General features: G+C 42.7%; 1 protein-coding gene across 10 annotated transcripts in view; it reads right to left on the bottom strand.

Moving 5' to 3' along the window:
• The window catches only part of PROX1 (prospero homeobox 1), a 92,487-nt gene extending 69,704 nt beyond the window's left edge, over positions 1 to 22,783 (bottom strand). For 2 of the 10 annotated variants that reach the window (XM_042472903.1, XM_042472912.1), the window contains exons 1-2: positions 17,669 to 18,303; positions 5,954 to 7,745 (exon numbers count right to left, since the gene is read on the bottom strand). In XM_042472903.1, coding sequence (XP_042328837.1) covers positions 5,954 to 7,678 — 1,725 coding nt within the window. In that variant the 5' untranslated portion in view covers positions 7,679 to 7,745; positions 17,669 to 18,303. The other 8 variants (XM_042472847.1, XM_042472856.1, XM_042472874.1 and 5 more) reach the window with 8 other exon arrangements.
• Between the last annotated feature and the right edge of the window lie 1,384 nt (positions 22,784 to 24,167).

Genomic DNA, 24,167 nt, shown 5'->3' with positions numbered 1-24,167 from the left:
ACAAGGAAGAATAATGGTTAGATGCCTTTTACAGGGGGAAAAAACCAAGATGTATTTGGAAAGCAAAGCAAAAACAAACACTTGGGGGGGGGGGGACCAGGAAGGGCTCTTACTAGCAAAACCTGAACTTGGCTGTTATCAGCTAGGCTTGTGTTCTTATCCTGGATGGATTCTCCAAGGAAACAGATGTTGCTTTCTGTTCCAAATGGAAGAACTGCTGCTCTTAAGAAAGATTCTTTATATATGAATATTCGGCCATGTGAAATAGAGAGGAACAAAAACAAAAACCTGGACAAGAACAAACAGACCTTCACATGCCTCTCTCTCATTTGGTTTTGCCTGCGATGAATTCCCGATAACACAGACAAATGGGCAGCTGCTAAAAAAAATAAAGTGGCTGAATATTCTAGAAGAAGTGATGGCCCCAGTGGAAATACAATAGCTTTTAAAATATGTTCTCAGCCAGAACCAAAACAAGACTCTGCAAGAAGGTCTGATGAATAAGCCAGGGGGCTGCTTCATCCATGATATTTGTTTGTTTGGGGCATGTAACTGTATTGTACAAATGGGCCCAACTAAATGGTTTGGGAGTACAAATTTCCATGAGCATGGTGAAGTGGAGAAAATGTATCTGATCAGTAAACAGATGAGATATAACTCCCATGCGAACTGATCCATCCACCAAGTCCTGAACTGATCCATCCACCAGGTTTGGGCTACAGAATAAAAAATAATAATTTCCTATATATTATAAACCGCAACACATTAGTTGTATATTGGAGCCTGCTAGGAGTTTGACAGGCAGACAATGAAGAGAGAAGGTTAATGATGTGTGGGTGCTGTGTGTTAGCTTGGTGGGCCATATTATTATGCAGGTGACTGTCATAATGCCTGGCTATTTTACTAGGAAGCATCTAGTCCCTTATTACAGCTAATGTGTTTATGACTGGGATGCCCACAGATCAGTCAGAAATCTGTATTCTTGTCTACATTGTTTATCTGGAGATATGAATGTGTGGAAATGTATTGAGAAAGGAGGATAGAATCAAAACATGTATGAGAGGTTTGTGCCCTTAATCCTGTATCTTACACATATGTTGATACAGGGCTCTGAATGTGGTGCAGATCATAAAGGCTGGGGTGGGAATCACATGGGCCTCCAGATGTTCATGACATACAACTTGCAGCAATCCTCACTATTGGCTGTGCCAATTAGGGCTGCTGGGACTTGTGTTCCAACAACACCTGGAGGGCCACATTATTTGCACCCCTGATATAAAACAAAGTATGAGTACACATGCTCTGTATTCATTCAGAATTTGTTCTAAGTTCTGGCCTAGGTAGAGAGGGAAGGCAATTCTTTCTATGATGTATTCATCTGTGTTCAATGAACAGGTCTGTTGTACTGTCTGGAACAGAAGCAGTAGATGGGTGGAGTGTAATCATCACCGGCAGCATCATTATAATTTCATACATTATATTTATTTATTTATTTATTTATTTACTTCATTTAAATGCCACCTTCCCCTCAAAGTGGGACCCAAGGCACCTTCCAAAAACAACTAATTAAAAATTAAGCATGTTTACATTTTTTTTTAAAAAAAGAAGCAATTCAAAATCTTGACACTAAACACCATAAAATACATTAAAAGCCATACAAAAGTTAAACAGAAATAAAACAAACAAATAAATAAAAACCTTCTCTGTTTAACTATTAAAAACCTGCTTAAATGATTAATTTATGGCTGGAGCAGTGATGGTGAGGGAGAGAGTGGGAAGACCTGAACCTCGCAATTCCTCCAAAGGGTCACACTGTGCTAATAGCCAATTGTGAAACAGACATTGAACATGGTAAGAGGGCATGTAGCACAGTAGCTAAAAGACTGAGCTATGAGATAGTCAAGTCCCTCAATCAAAACTCAGTTACACTATCAACTCACTTGCCAATTTTAGGCAAGCCATTCTCTCCCGGCCTCAGTCCCTATGACCTTCCATTTACAATATGGGAGATAATAATACTGACTTATTGACTTACCTGGTATGGTTGTTCTTAAAAATATTGTGGACCAAACTGGAAGGACTTACTGCCAAGTTTTGAGGATTTGCACTCAAAATTCTACAATAGACAGCAGGAAGAGGTTGGAAATGAATCCGTCACTTGCAGTTCTCATATTTCTTAGCAGCTAAACCCTCTTTCCACTCAGGTTCTATTCACTCTCAGCCCTTCAACATCTTCCCCCTTAGTGTGCTTTATTATTCAAATAGGATGACTTCCACGAACAGATTCTTACCACAAGCAATTGGGGGAAGAGTAGTGTTGTGGGGACAATTCATACACATAACCTACAATCCACTGGATTATCAAGGAGCAGATGGACAAACAGTCCAGATGATACATTTCTGTCTATCATGGGAGTGACTGATAGAGAAGCCATCCAGTGTGATCTGGCTCTATAGTTCTAAAGCTGGCTGGGAGTAAAGGAGGGGAAGGCTGGACAAAGCATTCCAAACCAGAAGTGATTAGAAGGTGGGACATGACCTATTGGTACATCTCTATGTGATTCTCAGTAGATCAGCAATGTTTTTCTGTCGTCCAATTTGGTGAACAACTACCACAACAAAATGACAGCTTTCCAATCAAATTAGATTGCTGAAATGGAGAAAGCTTGAGGCAGCCAGGTACAGACTGTGTGAAAAAGATGAGCTTGATTCAGCTTTAGTTCTGAAAACAAATTCTTAGACTCAGAACATGCTCAGAAGTATCCTGATCTCAAATGCTCTATGGTCTTGATTAAAGGATCCTGGCTTCTAGTAAAATAGATAGCTTTGATAGGCATGATTATCTCCTCCCCTTTGTTCTAAATACAGTTGCAATACAGAATAGAAATCATGCTTGTCTTCACATGTATCATGAATCTCAACACTGTCTTTGAGAACTGAAGACTTCTAGATAAAAATCTGTTTCAGTCTTCATGTTCAAATGTCTCCATTATCGCTAAGGGCTGCTAACCTAATAACTACTTGTGGTTGTACAAAACAGCTTCAGTTCAGTCTTCATAGACCACAGATGTGACACTGAATGATAGGACTGAAAAGGTAAACTGTTTGCTATCTAGACTTAAGTCTTAATCAAGATGTTAACGGCGAAAGTTTCCATAGACCAAATCTTCCAATACTTAACAGACACAAGCTAATAAGCATTGTGAGAACATTTAATAAATAAATACATTTAATATTTAATAAATAAATTAAAAATTTGGAAAGACAGAATTTCTTTCCATCCTTTCAGTTGCCTGGTATAAAACTTTTAAAACATATATATTTTAAAAAGCATTAAATTTAGAATAAATCAGTTTAAACCTTCTACCATCCCCTATAAAATGCCCATCAATTGGATTCATCATCATGTTGGGTGGCAACAAGATCTGTAGCAGTATTGTTTTTATTCATCAAGGATGAACAGTGTTATCCTGATGTGATCACTACTTCCCTTTCCAGAATGGAAAAACTAACTGCTGTATTTAGGTCTTCCATATGCAGCCAAGATCCCAAATGGACTCCCTAAATCCAAAGAATCAGTTTACCCTTTATTTCAAATCTTTTGCCAAGAATTTGATATAGATTTGTGCAAAATTACCCATTGTGATTGCAATTTATGGAAAGAGAATTGAGTCCGCATGTGAATGGGCATTTTCTCTTTTAAACATCAGTGGGACTAACACTATATTTCCAAAAAAATTTTTAACATATTTCTGAGTAAATAAGTCCTTTTGAACTCTAAATAACTTCTAAGTAAACATATATAAACTTGGGACATCAATGATGTAAAACTATTATAAAAATAAAGAGAGCAGTATTAAAACTCTCTCTCTCTCTCTCTCTCTCTGCATGTTTGTATTTAAAGGGAGTTGAAGGAAAAGAAGACGTGCCCTATAAGATTAATCCAGCTGAATCTGAAGTCTTATATCTAATTGTACTCTCAGGCTTTGCCAAATGATTTGCTTTTTGTATGTTAGGACAAAAGATTTCTGTGTATGGCTGAGCAGAGGTTAGCCATGCATACCCAGCAGCTGCACAAGATCTGAAAACAAGACTCAGATGGGGAGGGGGATGCAGTGAAAAGGATGATGAAGCTTAAATACATCAGTACCTGTATCTCTGTCTTGCTTTTGTATTATGATTTGCTTACCCTCTTAAGAAATATGTTTCAAAGTCATACAGCTGAAACAAATAAATAAACTTGATTTGATATGAGAAAATAAGTCAGAGAGTTCCAAATTAATTACTTTTTATTTGGAAAGAAATGCAGCCAAGGTACTGTTAAAATTCAGACTCATTGGAATTGTTTTAGAACCATCATTGCTGTCGTCATCATAAATGGAGTAGATCTGTCCCAGCCAAATTGTTAGAATTTAAAGTGTTTGGCATCAAAATTTGAATTCTGAAAATTTTGTTTCAGCTGCAATTTTAAAAGGTTCTTAAATTCTCCATGATTTACAGTGCAGTTTGCTCAGAAGTAAGTTTAATAGAATTCAATGGGGCTTACTTCTAGGCAAGTGTGTATGAGACTGCAGATGTAGACATTTAATGCCAACCAACACAATGGAATAAATAAGGCTACAGTATCTGTCACCTGAAGCTACAAAAACATGGAAAATTTTCTGAATGCACCCCTGTAAGAGTGGTTAGTATATTGTGCTAGTGACAGAAGCACAGAGGCAGCAAAAAGATTCAGGGGAAAAAAAATCTCCAGAGCTCTGGGGAAGTGGTGGCGGGTAAAAAGACAGTACAAAACGAACAATCTCATCCTGAAAAACTTTATGGAAAATTCACTATGGACCCATCTTTGTTTGCAGACTACTGAACTAGTTAGCCTGCAAAGGGGGAAGGGGTCTCAATGGGGGGGGGGCAGTGGGGAGGGTCCAAAGGGCTACTTACTTATATACTGCACTATGCACAAATTAAAGCCCCACACTGCTGGATAATTTGCACAGGCAGCAGATGCTACCAAGTGTTTGAGCTCATTCCACTCAACATTATGGTTTCTTTTGACAAAGGTTAAGTTCCCATGACAAGAAGCCTTTACTTACAATCAGTGGTGTCTGGCAGCTCTCATGTGAGTAGAGTGGTAGGACCCCTCTGGCTTTATGATATAACTTTTAACCTATTTGAGGATAACACCTGGATAACCCCTTTAGGGTTTAGTCTAAAACCTGGGCTGGATTCACTACTCCATTGATAGTGAATTGGAGTCACCAACCATCCATCAACAATAATTGGGATCACTGCAGTAATCAGTGAATAGCCAGGAATTTAACCAGGAGATGTACCTGTCTCAAAAGGAGGGTAGCCATGAGTCTTAACTTACAAACAGAAACCCTCTTTTTAAAGGTGTCCTCTATTTGAAAATCTGCCGAAAAGTGGATTCATTAAAAAAGAATATATTAATAGAGAACATGGTTTTGATATGACCATCAGCTGTTCACATTTGATAATAAAACTGCGGGGTCACCTGTTCCCAAACTTGTTCACCATAGTTTCACCATGGTAATTGGTTAAATCCCTTCTCCTCACCAAGGCTGGTACAGCTTATGGCTTTGCTTATAGATGTTTCAAGACAGTAAAGTATTTCTGTTTTCCCTAAAAAAATTATAATGCAGCTTTCCACTTCTAGTAATTAGAACACTACCCACCTCCATATTTGTTTTTAAGAAAGAAAAGTACTATAAGATACTCTTTTTGAACTATCTCTTTAAAATATACTAATTTGGAAACATGTAGATTTGACCAGTGCACAATTTTATAGCATAATGAGGCATGCCATATTTAGAAGTAAGGGATATTAGGTTCATGCCATCTTCCTCCCCTTCTCCACCAACACGTTTCAGTTACCCATCACCAGATAAAAGAAAACGAATCATGCAAAATATGGGCTTTGTACAGTAAAGGATATTGCACTCCCCGAGTACGGTGAGATTTCAGAAATATCTTGTAGGTCACCACACTCAGACTTGATGAGAGATATAGAGAGGCTTTCAGCTGTGTTGGGTGGGTGCGCTGGTGAACAAGGGTGATGGTTCATGTGGTGTGATGACATCTTGGTCCTCAGACTTGTGGTCTCCCTTGTTAGATCTAAGGATTCTGGGGAAGCTCTGTCTTTCCCTGGAAAGGCAGCTGAAGGAGCACCTAGTGGATTCTGAAATGGGTATGCCATAAGGGGTAGTGGAAAAGGATGGCGGAAAGAAGATGAAGTGAAACCTGTGGTAGCAGATAGTGGAGATTGGTGGAGAGCAGGGTGGTGGCTGCCAGGAGGAGGGCCAGAGGCAGACGGGTCAGATGAATTTTTGCGGACAACTAGGGGCAGTGCTTCTGTTTGGTCTGTGGAATTAGGCAGTGGCACATTGCCAAAGGTGTCTAGTGGGTTTGGAATGATGACATCACCAAAGCACTGGAGGCGCTGGTTGGCTGTGTGGAAGTTGTGGTTCTCCCCATTCACAGCAAATCTTGCTTGGGGGATCTGAAGTGGCGGGAAGACCTGAGGAAGTTGGCGGGCAGGTTTAGAAGAGAAAATCTTGACCACAGTGTCCACAACTTGAGTCATGGCAGTGTTCAGTTCCTGCTTCAGTGTCTCAGCTAGGTGTTTGCCTTCTGGATGGAAAGAGTGTGGCCCATGGTCTTTCTCTTTGGGGCCTTCCTTCCTGGGTTTGTTTTCAGCAATCTCTTGTTCCCTGATCAGGGCACGTGCACGGTCAATGAATTGCCCCGGGTCCAATTCACACATTTCATTATCTGACCTGCCCACGGAATCCCTTGCTCTGCCATCTAGCATTTCTGAACGCAGGCTATCTTCAGACAGGTTACCAGCATCTTCATCATTTTCAGAATCTGTGCTGTCATAGATTTGGTAGAACTTTTCCTGCAGCTGGCGCAGCTGTTTCTGCATGTCCTCCAGCTGCTGTTTCAGCTGTCTGCGCTCCTCTCGCTTCTGTTCTTTCCTTGCTGAAACCAGCTGCTGGAAACTCTGCTGCTGCTGTTGAGGCAGCTTTTGCTTGCGTTTATTTTCTCGGTAACTTTCTCGGGGGCTCACAGACTGTGGAGCCATCTCTCTTTCATTTTCATTGCCCCTTAATGCGACGCTTGGGGAATGGCTCATCCCCCGAATGATATTTTCAACCCGGGCACGCTTAGCTCTCAGGTGCTCATCGCATAACCGATCCATATCAAACTGGCTCATCGTAGGCCTGCCAAAAGGGGAAAGACACTCTTGGGGGCTGTCTCTTGAAGAGTTGCTGCACACATCCTCCTGATGTACTTCTGAGCCTGTGCTGGAGAGGCCACTGGCTTGAAAACTGGGCTCAGTGCCACCATTTTTGTTCATGTTATTTTTCAACAGCTGGGAAATTATGGTTGCTCCTGGAAAAGGCATCATGGCATCTTCATACGAGTTCGCCCTCTTCAGCAGCTTGCGGAGCACATTTGACTTCTCCCCATCTGCATGCTGCACCACTGAATACTCAACATCCTGCTCTGAACCTTGGGAATTCATGGCACTAAAAAACGACGCTCTCGCCTTTGCAAAAAATGCAGATGCTGTCCCTACCGTCCTTTTCACTCCAATGTCAACTCTTCTTCTCTTGGTCTGCCTGCTTAAGAGGGCTGTGCTGTCATGGTCAGGCATCACTGAACTGTTATTGTGCCATCTTCAAAAGCTTGTCAGCTGGGCACAGCTCAAGAATCCTGGGACCCTGGCCAACAGAACAAAAGGACTGATGAATCATTTTCTTTAAATTTCTCCAAATTTCCTGACCTCAATCCTGAATCAAATGCAAAATGCATAGGCTCTGGGATTTATGGCACATTACAATTATTGCAATTTATTATGCACTCTACTTGAAATGAAACATTTTTAAATATTTCTGCTCCACTGGTTTAATATGGATTAAGATTTTTTAAAAAAAATAAGAGGAAAAACTGCTTAAGCACCAGTAATATATGATTCTCTTGTACAAATGCCTAAAATGATACTGTTTATCTTCAGAAGAAACAGTAGATTAGAAGAACATAGGCTCTAACAATCCATTGATTAAATTTAAAGTATTGAGATACACATTACAAGAGAAAATGAAACTAGGTCTTATCGTTCATCAAGACAGCCACATAAAATTTGAGTTTTTAAAAAAAATCAGTTTCATTGCAAAAATAAATAAATAAAAGCAATTTTGGGAATAAAATGAAAAACCTCTCTTGATTTACATGGGTTTTGGTAGCCTTTAAGATCTGTGAGAGAGTGTATTCAACATATATAATATGCTGAATTATCAGGTTGTCCCAAATTTGGGAATAGCTCTGAAAATCACTTATATGTTAGAGAAATGCATTTTACTCTTAAGTGTTCAATATTTTTAAAAAAGCAATGTCGTTGTTGCTATAAAGAAGATTATTTGATAGATCCATTATCCACAAGCCTATGCAAGTTACTATCTCTGTGTCATTTTGAACATTTAAATCTGTTATCCTGAAGGGGGTTGGATAGTGGGGGAGAACAAAATCTGTCATTCTTGATAACTGGAATATTTTCACATTTCATAAACTATGATATATGGTACCAAGTTGTTTGCATAATCACAAACAGGGCATTTCAGCCCTCTGACACTCTGCTTTAGAACAGCTTCCAAAAATAATATCTCAGGTGCCTAGTGAAATCATTCTTACATACAACATTTTATGTACACAGGCCCTTATTTCCTGTCACACACATACACACAGAGAGCAAGACTGAAAGAAAAATACGGATAGATGAAAGAAATCAACATGAACCAACAGCGTGAGAAAGGAAGATATCTCTTCTTTCATAGGAACCATAATTGTTTCCCAGGAATGCAGAATTTAAAAAAAGAAGACAGATAACACATTTCCTTGCATTTTATAAAAGGCTCTTGACATCATTCGTGACTTATTAACTAGTGATGCTAAACTCACATTGCACATGAGGCATTACAGACTCCTTCCGGTGCCTTCATGCTGTAAACTATACTGAGTTAAAATTAATATTCCCCCTCCCCAAGATGGCGTTTATCTAATATTAAACTTCACATTTGCTTAACAGAGCACAGTCTTCACAATAACAGGCTATCTTGCCAAAGGCAGCATTCAGACTTTTTGGAGTTGCTCCCATCTGTTTCGGTTCACCTGTAAAAACATCTACGTGCTCCCTAGGACTGCATCTGTGGCTAGTTTTTAAAGAATGACTACCCATGCAAATAAGCATAATTTCAGCATGAAATAATCTGTACAATCCAGTGAGTAGACCATATTTATAAGCACAGTAGCAGCACTGATGAAGTGTTTTGAAAGGATGGAAACCTTGCTCTATTATTTTAATCATCCAACCCAGACATTTTGGACGTGTTAAAAGAATACTTACAAGAATTTATTTTTATGCAAGCTATGAGATGTTCTTTTGTTTCTTTAGTTTGGCACCCCTAGAAAGATAACATTATAGAATTTCTCCCAAATAGGTTGTGAACCCATAATCAGTCACAAGGATACACACAGAGAGAGAATTTGGGGAGGACGGGAATGAACTATCGATCAGACATACCTGACTGAATTCAAACGAAGAAGAAGGGGTTGGCCACAATCATCATAGACAAATAAAAAATGAAAAGAGCATCTGACTCTCACTACATGTACCAACTGGGGCAGAATTAATTTATATGAGATTGTATGGCAGAACTGAATTCATCTGATGGACCAGGAGGACAAGACTTTTCAATAATCAGAAGTGGAGTTTTTAAAATGAGATCTCTTCTTTATATGGACCCATGCTGGAGATTCCCAGGAAATCTGGATAACAATGAAATTCATATAATCAGATTTCACATAATAGTTGACAATGTGCTATTGCTCTTCGTGAAAAGTGGAAGCAATTCAAATCGCTTGTGAAATAAATAGGTATCGTCCTGTTTTCTGTTACTCTGTGTTTCACTAATGTTAATGAGAACAGAAACCCAGCTTAGGTTTTCTAAACCTTGTTTTGTTGCTGGATTAATTATAACTTGAATGACCACTTCGATAAATAAAGGGCAAACAATATCTAGCGGTGAAAGTCCATTTAATGGACTAGATTCACAGACAATTTTCATTGGCAGAGAAAATGTCTCTTTTTATGGCTAGCTCTATTCTCTGATTTTCACATCAGTACAATTTACACTGGAGAGTTAGAAGTTTTATTACATGAGAGGCTTTTAAGAATGGAGTTCAACATTTACAAACAAGACTATATGCCTAGAAACAGTGAAGAAGTAGCAGCAAAGAGGGAAGAGCAGGACAATCCTGTGCATGATCACTCAGAAGATATAAGTCCCACTGCGTTCAGTGGCACTTGCACAAAGGCTATGTGTGCAGGGGCTTGCATGAGTAGCTTCTTTTGTCTATAAAACAGGCAATTGTGTTCAACAGTGAAACAAACTAAACTTTTTTGGAAGCAATTTTTAGCCTTTGTTTTACTTTGTATATTTTAATCAATGTAAATTCTAATTGCCCTTGAACTTTGAACCCTGCTATAGGATTCTCTACATGTGTCTTTAAAAATTACTCTTTTCTAGCTTCTTCTTCCCTTCATTGTTGTCCACCCAAAGACAGGGAGAGGCCTAGTGTATCTGCAAAGTGCTGACCGATGAAATGTTGAACGGAGATGGGTCATAAGGTCAGTGTCATAGATCCACAGTCCAAGGAATCCATTCTCCTCTCTTATATCCCAGCTAATCATTGTTTTTCAGCCTGATTCTGTCACCAGGAGGTAAGGGCCACATTGAGGGGTTATGCTCATGAATGGCACACATTCACCCTTCACTTACCTCACGGTCCCTGGGGTTCAATCCCTTTGCTTGCACTGACCCAAATATCATCTAACCAAATGCTAACTCTCCTTACACCACATAATTTTTTTTACATTTTTTAAAAACCATAAATAGTGAGAAATCTTCAGCCGAACAATGCCACTGGCTCGATCTCAAGGTTTCGAAAAATGCCAACATGAATCGACATCCTGAGAGAAACAGAATACTGTATCTAGCAGAATGTGAGATTCTGAGTCAGCAAGAGTGCACACATTTGATATGATGAAGTTTTTCCTAGTGGATATGGGGGGGGGGGGATGAAGGAAGGATGAACCGATGATAGAATTATCAAGTGCACGGCTTTCTAAAGCAAAGGAAAATAAAATCTGTTCTGAATTCAAAGTATTTCTGTTTTGAAACAGAAAAGTTAATGAAAATCCAGAAGTCCAGGTTTGCTCACAGCTGACATAAATTTGGTAGATTACTAATGGTTTAGTTCAATATACATTGCAAGTTACTGACTCGTCTGTCTTAATATTTTGAGCCCTCAAGATACAAAGTACTGAATGGGAGATCATTTTAAAGGTATTCAGCACATGAGCCAAATCATGCCTTTTTGCAGATCACATTAACTACACTAGATAATGAAGTAATCTATTCTCCTCTAGTAATGTTCACATGTTGTAGCTCATACCTTGACTGTCTACTCTGCCATCCTCCATACATTCACATGTCTCAAACTGAGGAGATTATGGGTGGTATAAGAAATATGACATAAAAGATACAAAAATATCTGAGGGGAGACTTTAATGCCCACAGAGGCAATGTAAATTCTTTGTAAACCATGAATATGAGGATATGACAAGCCTTAGTCATAGCTTGCTTAGCTTGCTTAGCTATAGAATTCAAGATTATTAAGAATGGCACCGAAAGACACATTTTCGAGGTTTTGTGCAAAGTTGTCATCTTGCATAATGTAGGTTGTGGTAATTTTCGCTAAACAGCTTTCCTTTATGCCTGAAGTAGATTTGATTCAAGAAAAGGTAACTATTAAAAAAACAGATATAACTAAATTTGAACTCCTTTTACTTGAGAAGATGATATCCATCATACCCAGAGGTGAAGAATTATCTGGTCCAATTTCTAAATCAAAGGTGCTGATAAAATAAATAAAAAGCCAAGGCATCACTTAAAGGGGAAAAAAATCCTACAAAGTCCAAAATTGCTTGCGTTTTTCCTCCTTTACAGAACTATTCTTTCTCTTTCACTGTCCTCAAGCTGGTATTCTTTAAGCAAGTAAAGAAATATAATTAAGCTGTCCAACTGAAGAAATATATGTGAGATAAAAATGTTCCAACAGGCAAGAGCTCTGGCAGAATGGATTAGGGAGCATAACAGAATGATAATGGCACACACACATTTGAAACAATACACTGCATGGATCAATGTGAAAGTTGAAGTGACTTTATTCTACTTCCTGGAAATACAAATGGAAATTTGTAAAATTCTGTCTCAATAACAGAATGATGCTACACTCAATGAAATTAAATGATGTGAAGGCATTTAAAAGTGTAAGTGATTAATTGTTAGTTCCAGTATCGATTACTACTTTTTAAAAACTTCATTCAAACTAAGTCATTAGTTTTTTAAAAAATACAAGGAACAGTATATATGCCAGTTCTGTAGTTAAAGAAAGAAATGAGACCACTCTTTAGCATCATGGGCACATAGGGACCAATCTGGCAAGGTACTAAAAAGCTGCTGTGAAGCACTTAGCATTCCTACTCCTATATAACATAAAAGGTACAAAGTGTCTTGATGACTAAAACAAGTTAGCATCTCTCTGAATTGCTGGCTTTAGAATCTTTTTTTTTTTGGGGGGGGGGAGGAATACCTCTCCTACATGAATGTATCCACAGATTATACAGTCTAAATAAACAATATATACGGGCAATACATAAAAGGATATTTTTTCTTACCAATGTACAATTGTGCCAAGGTAATTGGTAATTGGTGGCTTGTTGTAGTAGGGTTCCTTCAAGCTGTTTCCAACTTATGGTGACCCCTAAGGTCACTGGGTTTTCTTGACAGAATTTGTTCAGTGGGGGTTTGCCCTTTCCTTCCTCTGAGGCTGAGAGGGTGTGACCTGCTCAAGATCACCCAGGGGGTTTCCATGGCTGAGCAGGGATTCAAACCCACACTCGCTGTCATGAGTGGTGGCATACTAGCAAAATCCAATACTTGCAAAATTAAGTCATTTCACAGGTAAGTTCATCCCAGACTTTCTTAGTTCTTTCACTGCCACAAAAGGTATGGAGCCTCCAATGAGAATATGGAATCAAATGGCCCCTAAGAAAATCCTCTAAGAAATTACCCTAACAGCTTGTAATGGAACACTGTTAAGGTATCCATCTTCAAAAAACTCAAAAAGTGCAACAGAAATAACCAGTATCTAAGACTGGCAATATGAAAGTTGCCCATTTATTTTTTAGCTGATTTAAGCAAAATCTAGTGGTTAAAAAAAGAGGCCACCTTTTAATTTAGAAATCAGTAAGTCACAGATTAATGAAGTGTTTCAAGTATGTTGTATGTAATATAATACAACTTGGCTGAGAGGTATGAATTACATGTTGTTTTTGAATCCTTAAAGGGTGTTCAAATCCTTTAAATATTAGGTCTCAAATGCTTTGGAGTTCTAACTAGGGACTTTTTATCTGTTAGAAGTGAGCACTGGAAAAAGTAAGCAAAATATGTGATGGAAGAGGCCTTGAAGGATGTAACCCGTGAAATAACTTGGCTGTAGATTTTGTAAGACAAACGCAAAGCAAAGATGCTAAAAAATAAGCATGTGGCTACATGCTAATCCATTTAAATGCAACAAGATGAATTTTACAACTCACCAGGCTAGTGAGTGCAAAGGAGGCAAGCACTAAACATCATTCTCTATTTTTAATCTGATAGTTCAACCTCTGTGTTATACATACCCTCCATTAACCTACTAGATGACATTAAACTTCACAAATGACAAGTTCTCATACGTATGCACACAGCCATCCATCCCTCACACATGCATATTCAAATGCAGACTACAAACCTGCAACTTTGAAGGCTTTCTGAAGAGAAAGTAGGTGGGTGGGTTAATGAAAGACAGATATGGGGACTTCATCCTAGCTTGTTCACAATTTTTCTTTCTATTCTTGGGCACCTGTCACATATTCTCTCTGTACCTTAAACCTGCCCAGCCAGTGTTCTCAAATCACACTATACACAAATCTGCTTTTAATGAAGATCAAAATGGGTGGAACATGGATTCCAAGACACAAGGCCCAATCCAACTAATATTTACCCAAAGTCACCCCCATGGAACTCAGTGACACTTCCTCTCTGATAAATGCACATCCCTTTGCAACTTTGGGTGGCAATGTCATATACACACATATTTTTACGTAAGCCGCCTTTAGTCATGAGGTGCCAATTTCAAAGCGTGCATTTCAATCCTATGAGCCCTGTATACTTTTAGATTTGCAAATAAGACCTCACCTTGAAAGCTGTACATGCTTTCCTCAGAAAAAGTCCCACTGAAAATGGCAGGGCTTTCTTCTGAGTAGCCACTTGTAAAGATGCACCTTTGTTTACGATCTTGGGAGCAGGTCCCAAGTGGGACTTATTTTCAGGTCAGCATGCCTCAAATATATACATCACGGTTTATGAACACACGGTATCAATGTGGTATCTACACTGTAATGCTTGTACAGTGCTGTCTTATTTGTGACAACCACATACAGCTCACGGCCACTGAATTGCCATCTTACAAAAATGACTACCACCTTTGAAAACATTTACAGTCACAAGTGGCTCTGTAACAAACAAAGCATCTAAACTAAACTGACAAAAAAAACCTTTTTCATAGTCAGCACATCACAGTGTTACAAGGTCCATTCAAATTAAAATGAATGTACCATAGTTATTGGACATATTTATTGAGTTATTGCGTGTACTGTTTTTATTTTTTTATTGAAAAGTTACTGGTTTAATTAGAATACAATTATCCCAATACGTATTAGCAATCAACCATTTCATACACACACACACACAGCCCTTCTTATACACAGATTTTTTATACATGGATTCAAGCATCCACGGTTTGAAAATGTTCCCCCCAAAAAGTATAAATTTCAAATATCAAACCTTGATTTTCCATTTTTTTTTTAAATAAGGGACACCATTTTGCTATGTCATTATATTTAATGGGACTTGAACATCCACAGATTTTGTTATACACAGGAGATCTTAGAACCAAACCCCAGCATATAACAAGGGTCCACTGTATATATAATATAATCATACATGTTTGTTTATCTTGACCGGAGAAGTCTATCAATCCTTCTTTATTACACTTTCTTTAAAATCTGTATCTTCTCTTGTAAAGCTTCCAGCTCTCATTGCCTTCCAAGGACCAACCAGGTCTCTAATCTTTCACCCATCCTTCTCTCATTCTCTGACCCTCTTCCTTTCAGCTCCTCAGCCCTACCTTCCTTACAACCTTCTCTTATCATCACTATATGCATATTTATTGAGTTATCGCTTGCACTGTTTTTAAATGCAGACTGTTTTGAAATTTTGGCTTGCTGCCTTGAGTCCCTAGATCCTGAAAAAGGGGGGGGGGGTAATAATAATAATAATAACAACAAACAACAACAACTTTATAAAGCCACGAAGTGACCAAGGTGACAAGAGAAGAGGCCTGTCTGTTTATTTAACACACTCACACTCACACACAGATAAAGGCATATGTATGCCAACATCTGAACTTTCTTTCCCTCTGAAACTTGCTCTGAAAGCCAACTTGCTCCAGCAGCAGTCCTCCTGACCTTGCTCTCCATCGCTTGCAGAAAAGCCTCCAGCTTCCAGCATTGCCCTCGGTTTCCCCTGTCCCCAGCCTTTAGCCCAGCCATCTCTCCGAACAAAGCGCCATAAAAGCATAAACAGCCCTTTTCCGCGAGAGAACCCTGCACCTGTCTCTCTTGACACAACGCACACCTGTCTGGCCCCTGCTGCCCATGCGCAGTCGCCACCACCGCCAGCTCCAGCCTCCCCGGTCCCAGGCCCAGAGCCGAGGAGGGCCCTGGCTTCCCTCCCCGGCGCTTTTCTTAGAAGAGCCATGGCCCCACTGCCTTACAGCCCAAGCGGCTGCTCCCTCGCTGCTTCTGCAACTGGCTACACACTCTCCCTCCCTTCGCCTTTTCTCCCAGCACCCTTCGCAGCCCACCCTTCCCCACCTGACACTTTTGGGAATGGATGGTCGCCTGTTCGCAGGGGCTCTTCTCCTCCTCCCAACTTTGGGGTCGATCATTATGGAGAGCCGCGCAGAGCTGGCGAGGAAGAAGCCCTTGACACTTCTGCCCATCTTGAGTTGGGGCCAAAGCTGCATCCGCACGGCGGCAATAACCCCGGATTGGACACCGCTTCCATAGCCCTTGAGCCCCGGCAATGAAAGCGGGGTCCGACCGGGCTATTGCCGCCCTGTGGACGGAGTCCAAGTGGATCAAATGCTACGGATAGAGCCTTCTCTTCGTGTCAAGGAGAAAATTGAGGGGTCATCCCTGCACGCGCACACACACACATACACACACACACACACACACACACAACTACTTGGCTGCATCCACACGGGAGAAATGACCCGCTTTGGCAGCGCTTTATCTCTTTGCCTGACTCTTTGCTATGGAATTCTGGGAGTTAGAATTTGTTGTGGGCTCTGCTCCGCTCCGGGCCCACAACAAACTCCAACTCCCAGAATTCCATAGCCTTGAGCCAGGAAAGAGTTAAAGCGCTGCCAAAGCGGGTTAATTCTCCAGTGGGGATGCAGCCACTTGGACCTGAACGCTTCCCTGATTCCCGGAGCAACTCGCTTCCAAGGAAAAGCGAGTAAGGCGAACCCTGAACCCCCCCAAACTCCCTCCAAAACCCCTTCCATCCTTCCAGCGCTCGGTCCATTTCTCTGACTCTTGCGTTGTAGTTCTTCTCTTTCCTTGTATTGAGAGACAGAGAGAAAGAAAGAGAGAGGAAGAGGAAGAAGAAGAAGTCAGGGCATGCAAATGATAAGCAAATCGAAGGAGACAAAAAAGAGAGAGGGGGGAAGGCAGCGGTTAATGAAGGAGACAAAGAAGAGAGAGGAGCCCAGGGCTTGGAAAGGGAAAGGGTTGCGGGGAGCGCAAGGGAAAAGGCTGTTGGAAGAAAGGGGAAAGACATGCATCCAAGATCTCGTTTAAAAGAAGAACAGTACAAAAGATCGGCAAAGAAGAGACTGGAAAGGAGGAACTGAAGAAAGGCAGACGAAGGGAGAAGAAAGAAAGAGAGGGGGAGGAGGGATCCCCCAGACATCCGCAACGCCAATCTTGTCCTTTCCAACCGGACAAACTATTGCAATGGCCCCCTTCAAGCCGAAGAGTATTAAAAACCAAATTTCTTAAAAAAAAAACAAACCCCAAACACCCAACTTTCTTTCTTAACCCCCCTCCCCCCAAAACCCCCAACTCTCTCTTGACTCTAAACGGTGCTTTTTTTAACTTTTTAAAAAGGGGGGGGGGGGGGGGAGGAAGGCGAACAGCATCAACCAGAATACAATCTTTGTCAGGAATAAAAGAAGAATCAAAAGCGCAACCCCCCTCCCTGACAATAACTTGATCCAGCATTCTCAAAGAATCTCAGGGTTAAAAGAACACTCCACACACACAAAAGAAAAGAAAAGAAAGCAGAGAAAGAAAGAAAGAAAGAAAGAAAGAAAGAAGAAAAAGGAGAGAGGCGCAAAAGAGAGCGATACTTACTCTGTGGCAAAGGCGACGGAACTGAGCCCCCCTCTCCCTCTCTCTCTCTCTCTCTCTGCCCCCTCCCCTTCTGAATAGATAGAAAGAGAGAGAGAGAAAGAGAGAGAAACAGAGAGAGAGAGAAAGAGGGAGCGCAGACGCTCGCCCAACACAATCGCTCCCGCAGATGCACACAGCCAGTAATTGGCCAAAGGAGGGTGAAAGTCAGCGTGCCAGAGAGAGAGAGAGAGAAAGAGAGAGGGAAAGAGGCAGAGGGAGAGAAGGAGTGTGCAGGAGAGAGAGAGAGAGAAAGAGAACAGAGCAGAGGAGGGAAGCCCCAGCTCTCCTGCGCCGCTCTTCTCCTTCTCCCTTCCCCGGCGGGAATGGTCTCTTCTTTCTTTCTTCCTTTCTTTCTCCCTTTCTCCCTTCCTTCCTTCCTCGCAGGCAGCCGAGCAGCGCGACGCTCAGCTGAGGGCTCCGCACCAGCACAAGATTTACTTTAAGACACAGCTGAAGGAAACAGGAAGACTAGACGTCACGCTCTGAGTGACGTCCGCCAGGCCCAGCGCCCAATCGGGAGGCTCCTTCGGATGGAAACGGGGGACAGGCAGCGGAGAACTTGGGAGGAAAAGAGAGAGAGAGAGAGAGGAAAGACAAGAGAGGGTGGGGGAGAGGAGGAGGAGGAGGAAGAAGAAGAAGGGAAGGGGGTGGTTTGGGATCTCTCCCCCTCTTTCCCAGCTCCCTTCCTCCCCACCCCTCTTCGCTCAGGGGAAGGAGACTCGAGCACTCAGTTTGGGGGAGGTCACACACTCTCACAAACACACACTCTCCCTCTCACACACAGCCACCTCTGTCCTGACTTGCCGGGTGTGGGTGAGTGGCTCTTATCTTGGGAGACCTCACGCATCGCGGATGCCAAAGATGGAGAAAGTCCGCCCGAGGTCCCAGTAGGGTCTCCTAGCACTTGAGTCAATAGGGCCTAGGGTTACAGAAAGGTAATGGAAGTGTGTGTGTGTGTCTGTAAGAGAGAGAGAGAGAGAGAGAGAGAGATGCGCTGCGATCCAGACTGACTTTTCCAATGCCCCTGATTCTCCGTTAGACGGAGACCTGTTTGGTGCCCATTTGCAGGCGAGGGAGGCTGAATGAAAGCAGGGCACCTTGGCTTCGCTTATCCCGTGCTAACTCCCCTCCATCCCCTTCTCAGACTCTACTTGGCCATCTCAAGATTAGAAAAGGGAGATTAGGAGGGCGGAAAAGTAGCATGTCTCTGAACGCATCTTCCCTCGAAGTACTTGGAGGCCTTTAAACAGAGGCTGGATTGGCCATCTCTCAACGGGGATGCTTGGATGGAGAGTTCCTGCACGGCAGAAGGGGGGTTGGGGTCTCCCTTCCAACTCGACGATTCTAGGATTCCGCGGACGACGGAGGAGCGCTTTCTTAAAGGACCGGGGAAGAGATCAAGCTGATTTTGTGGCCGTGACCAAAGAGGTCTCCAAAATTGTTACAAAGAAAGTTTCCAAGCACTGATCCCTCGGGGGTCGTCGGGCTAATCCACAAGCTCCGCTCTGGGCCCCACAACAAACTCCAGCTCCCAAAATTCAATAGCCTTGAGCCAGAAAAGAGTTTAAAGCGGTGCCAAACCGGGTTCTTTCTCCAGTGTGGATGCAGCCATGCATTACTTTCTGTAACCCTAGACCCTATTAACTCCAGTGCTAGGAGACCCAACTGGAACCTATGCGAGTGACTTAAAGAGAAATTATGTCTTAGTTCACTTTGCGCAACTTCTTAGCCCTTCAGCTACAAAAGTGGCCTCGTCCGAAATGGAAGAAGTTCAGGGACGGCTCCCCTCGGCCTTTTCCTTTTCTCCATCACAGCCTCTTCTAAGAGAAACCCAACTAAATACAGTAAGGAAGAGAGCCCAAAAGACAGCAGAGTCCAAAGGGAATCAATCTCCTCTTGCGTATATCTATATCTATACGCATATACTCTCTTCTGCTTCTTACACAGTCCCTAAGACAAGACTTTTTACAAAGAGACATGTTCCCTCCAAGTTCAGAGCAGCCCGCTTTCCACAAATCATCCCCACAAGGACCCTTCAATCCTGCTTTAAAGTAGATTTTACGTCTGACATTATCAGTATCTCCTTCTCATATTCTCTGGAGTGTAATCAGCTCAGAAGAAAGTGATTCTAGTTTGTTTTAAACTCCTAATTCATATTTGTTTGTTTGTTTATTCAGGACGCGCCAAAACTCCTCAGCGCGCCGTTCCTTCTTCAGTTCCTTTCCTTCGTAGGAAAGGAGATTAAAAGTGTGTTTGGTTGTGTGTATATGGGAGACAGGGTTTAAAAACAGAAAAGAAGAGCATTTTAGTGGGGGTCAGGCACAGTAAGGAAAGCGCAAGAGCCACTTTCTGGACCAGGAGCAAATCAGAGCAAAAAAAGAAAAGGCTGAGAAAAAGTAAAGACAGTCGACGCCTCTGTCCTTTGCGCGCGCAAATTCCAGCAAGGTTTCTCCCCTCCTTTCAAACTGTGTGTAAAATATGTTTTAAATACATCTCTTAAAATAAAAACAACAAACACCCAACTGGTTTGTGCCATTTACACATGGCCTCATGGAAAACAAACAAGCCAAAGATGCCGACAGGTAGTTACTGTTTGTTTTGCCCGAGAGAGTGGAGGAGACTCACGGCGGATTCACAACTCCGCGGCCATTTCAAGCCACCTGGGACCTGGAAGTTACTTTCCAAACAAAACGTCCAAACGTTCACATGAACACTTGTTGTGTGTATGTGTGTGTGTGTGTGTTGTACAAGGGAAAGGCTGAGTTTTGCATAGGGGCTGCTAGTTTTGCATAGCGACGACTGTACAGTGTGCCGCTCCCCGCCGTTTTCGGCGCCGTTTTCCCCTCAACTTTATTAAGAAGGGGCAAAAAGGTGCCTCTGAGGGGGGAGGGGACCTAAATTTACTATCCCCTTCCAAAATAAAATATATAAAATTTAATAATAATAATAATAATAATAATTGTAATAATAATCCCCTCACAAGCCACCTTGTCAAAAAGTAGACTCTCGGAGCAACCTTAAAACAACAGCTGTCCCCACAAAATGCCCGCCCCTGATAAGGAATGGCGACCGCTCTGGGCCCACAACAAACTCCAACTCCCAGAATTCCATAGCCTTGAGCCAGGGCAGTTAAAGCGGTGCCAAACCGGGTTATTTCTCCAGTGTGGACACAGCTCTGTCTGGCCCGGGAAGGGGGGGGGGGGGGAAACCCTCTTTGGGTTACTTTTCGTGGGAGGAACAGTCTTGAGGGAAAAGGGAGACTTGTTGAGGGGGGCTTCTCCGGCTCCCCTTTTCTACCATTATGGAGATTTTCCAGTTACTTCAGAAGGGAGGAGAAATTGGGGGGGGGTGAGGTGGAAAAATGGGGAAGAGGAAAAATGTTCCCCTCCTGGACCCTTTCTTTCTTCCTGACTTTGGGGATGGGCTTCCATTCTTTGGGATGAAAGAATATGCGGCCGTTCATCCCTATTTCTCAGACTCACTCCGCGAAATTGGGATTCATGGATTTCAGCCAGGGAAGGGAGGGTTTGCGTCTTTCTCCCTCTCCCCCTCTCTCTTTTCTTTCGCCGTTTTCTTTCTCCCGGGAGGGAAAAAAAACCCTCCCTGAATATCTGATGCGACTCTCCCATCTGTTTCTTCTAATCTGTGAGGTGAGGCAGAAGAGTCAGGAGGCGAGGAGATCTCCGTTTGTGGGGGAAAGTGGGAGCCATCGGCGCTTCCCACTGGGAGCCACTGCCGCCGCCCACAACTCCCTCCCAGTCCCTCTCCTTATCTTTTAGTGTCAAAGAAGGAACCAAAGTTTAGCCTCCCCCTCCCCCCTTTTGGAGGCTGCCATTTTAAAATAAACAAACAGCCTCTGAACTTGGTACCTTCTCAGGGCAACTTCTGCTTTTTCCCCCTTTTGTTTTCCTTTCCCACTGTTTCACCACCACTCTTTTTCTTTTTTGCAAAACCCCTTACCCTTGTTGCCAACGCTTTTTCTTTTGCAAAACCCCCTGCCTTGGCTGCCAACGCCTTTCTTTTTGCCGGATCCCTTACCTTGGTTGCCACCACTTTCTCATTTTTCAAAGCTTTTCTCCCCCCCCCCCCCAAATCCCTCACCTTTGCTGCCATCTTTTCTTTTCCCAAATCCTTTACCTTTCCTGCCACCACTTTTCCTCTTTCCAGACCCTTCCCTTCTCCCGCCGCCCCATTACCTTTGCTGCTTATCTTTTTTCTTTTCCAAATCCTTTACCTTTCCTGCCATCACCTTTCTTTCTTTTCCCTCCCCAAATCCCTTACCTTGGCTGCCATCATTCCTTCTTTCAAAACCCCATTACCTTTCCTGCCACCACTTTTCTCTATTTCCAAATCCCTCACCTTTGCTGCCATCTTTTCTTTTTCCAAACCCCTTCCTTACCTTTCCTCCCACGACTTTTCTTCTTTCAAAACCCTTTCCTTTTCCTGCCACCCTCTTTCCTTTTGACAAATCCCTTATCTTTGCTGCTATCTTTTCTCTTTTCAAAACCCCATTACCTTTCGTGCCATTACCTTTCTTTTTTCCAGATCCCTTGTCTTTGCTGCTATCTTTTCTTTTTCCACACCCCTTACCTTTCCTGCCACCACTTTTTTTCTTTCCATTCCCCTTTCTTCCTTGTTCTTTCTTTCTCCTCTTTACAAATCCCTTACCTTGGCTGCCTTCCTTGAATGCCCCTTCCAGATTCTTTGGCCCAATGGTGTCTGCCTGGCCCGACTTTATAACTTGTGAAAAGCTTCGGTTTCCTGGTCTGTGTGTGTGTGTGTGTGTGTCTTTTTTGTGTGTGCCCCCCCACCCCTCGTCTTTTATCTTTTTGGAAAAACACCCTATTGGTAAAAGCGACAGAAGAATCAAAGTCAGGCCCGACTCCCGTGGCTGCTTGATGGCCTTTTTGTGTCCAAAACGGAGCCCGGTGTGAAGGCTCAAAGCCTGTCATGTTTCCTTTCTTCCTCCCCTCTTAAAACAAAACCAACCCAAACGTCGGAGGAGCACCTCCCCAGCGTCCCTCAACTCCATCCCTGGACGAGAGGGAAAAAGGATGCCCACCGGGAACCCACCACCACCGTTCTCTCTCTCTCTCTGACCCATCGGAAGCCTGTGGCATTGGTTGAATTGGCAACGAAACGGGGAAAAAACCTAGAGCTTCCCCATTCGGACGAATGGGACTCCAAGCCCGCGCCAAAAGAAAAAAGTTCCTCGGAGTTGAGAACAAGTTGTATGATGTCCCACTGGGTCAAACTGCAATAGACGACCCGCATATTACTATGCCCTGTATGCCAAGGTGGCACCATGGAGACTAAGGGAAAGAAAGAAAGCCCACTCTTGGGAGCAGGGGCTTCCGTAGACTTGAGCCCTGCTACTTCCTCAGATGCATGCTCCAAGGAGCCATCAAGATCCCTTGGCATCTTGCTTGTCCAGACTGACACCATGAATACGATCTCAACATTCTAGAAAGGGACAAGGAGTTCTCTGCTACTTCTCAACAGACCCACCTCTGTTGCATCCCCCGGTCCTCTTTTTCATCGGGTTCGCGGTGTAAAAGAAGTGCCACCCCCTGCTTTTATAGTAATTAAGGTCAAGCCACACTGCATAAATAATCCAGTTTGAGACCGCTTTACTCCCCTGGCTCAGTGCTAGGGAATCCTGGGGACTGTAGTTTATGGTGGCTCTGACAGAGAAGGCAAAATGTCTCCCAAAAGTTCAGTTCCCAGAATTCCCTAGCATCGAGCCAGAGAGGTTAAAGCGGTCTCAAACTGGATTATTTCTGCAATGTATTTGGCAGCTCAGTTCCTTTATAACGGCGTTTTTGGGAGCGTTTCCCTTCTCACAGTGACCTCCAGCTCCAAGGCTGCCTCTGCACTGCAGAAACAATTGGCGCCGCTTGAGCGGCCATAGGGGATGCTGGGATTTGTAGTTTGCTGTGGCACTAGACCGAGGAGGCTAAATGTCTCGCGAAATGGCAGTCCCCAAAATGCCATCGCCTGGAGCCAGGGCGGTTAAAGCGGTGTCAAAGTGGATTGGTTCCGCAGTGGGGATGCAGCATGAGATCCCTGACGTGCCTCATCCTCTCAAGCGTCTTCTGTTCATATGATCCCACTTTTAGGGATGGAGAAGGGCTATATCCCCATTGGACAGACGGAGGGTAAAGAATCACTGGCTCCATTAATCAAAGTGAGGAATCACAATTCATCAGGGGCAAACGAAACTAGGGTTTGATTCCTGGCTCGGCTATGAAACCCACCGGATGACTTCGGGCAGGTCACATTCTCTCAGCCTCAGAGGATGGCAAGGGCAAACCCCCTCTGAATAAACTTGCGTCGCCATAAATCGGAAAAGACTTGAAGGGCACGCAACCACACAAACCTTAGTCTACTGGGCTTTCCCATTTTACAAATGGAGAAGGGACATCCCCACTTTGCAGAGAGCCCTTTGCCTTCAGTCATG

This window comes from Sceloporus undulatus, chromosome 1 (assembly GCF_019175285.1).
Source record: "Sceloporus undulatus isolate JIND9_A2432 ecotype Alabama chromosome 1, SceUnd_v1.1, whole genome shotgun sequence".
NCBI lineage: Eukaryota > Metazoa > Chordata > Lepidosauria > Squamata > Phrynosomatidae > Sceloporus > Sceloporus undulatus.
This window is presented reverse-complemented; position numbering and strand designations above follow the sequence as displayed.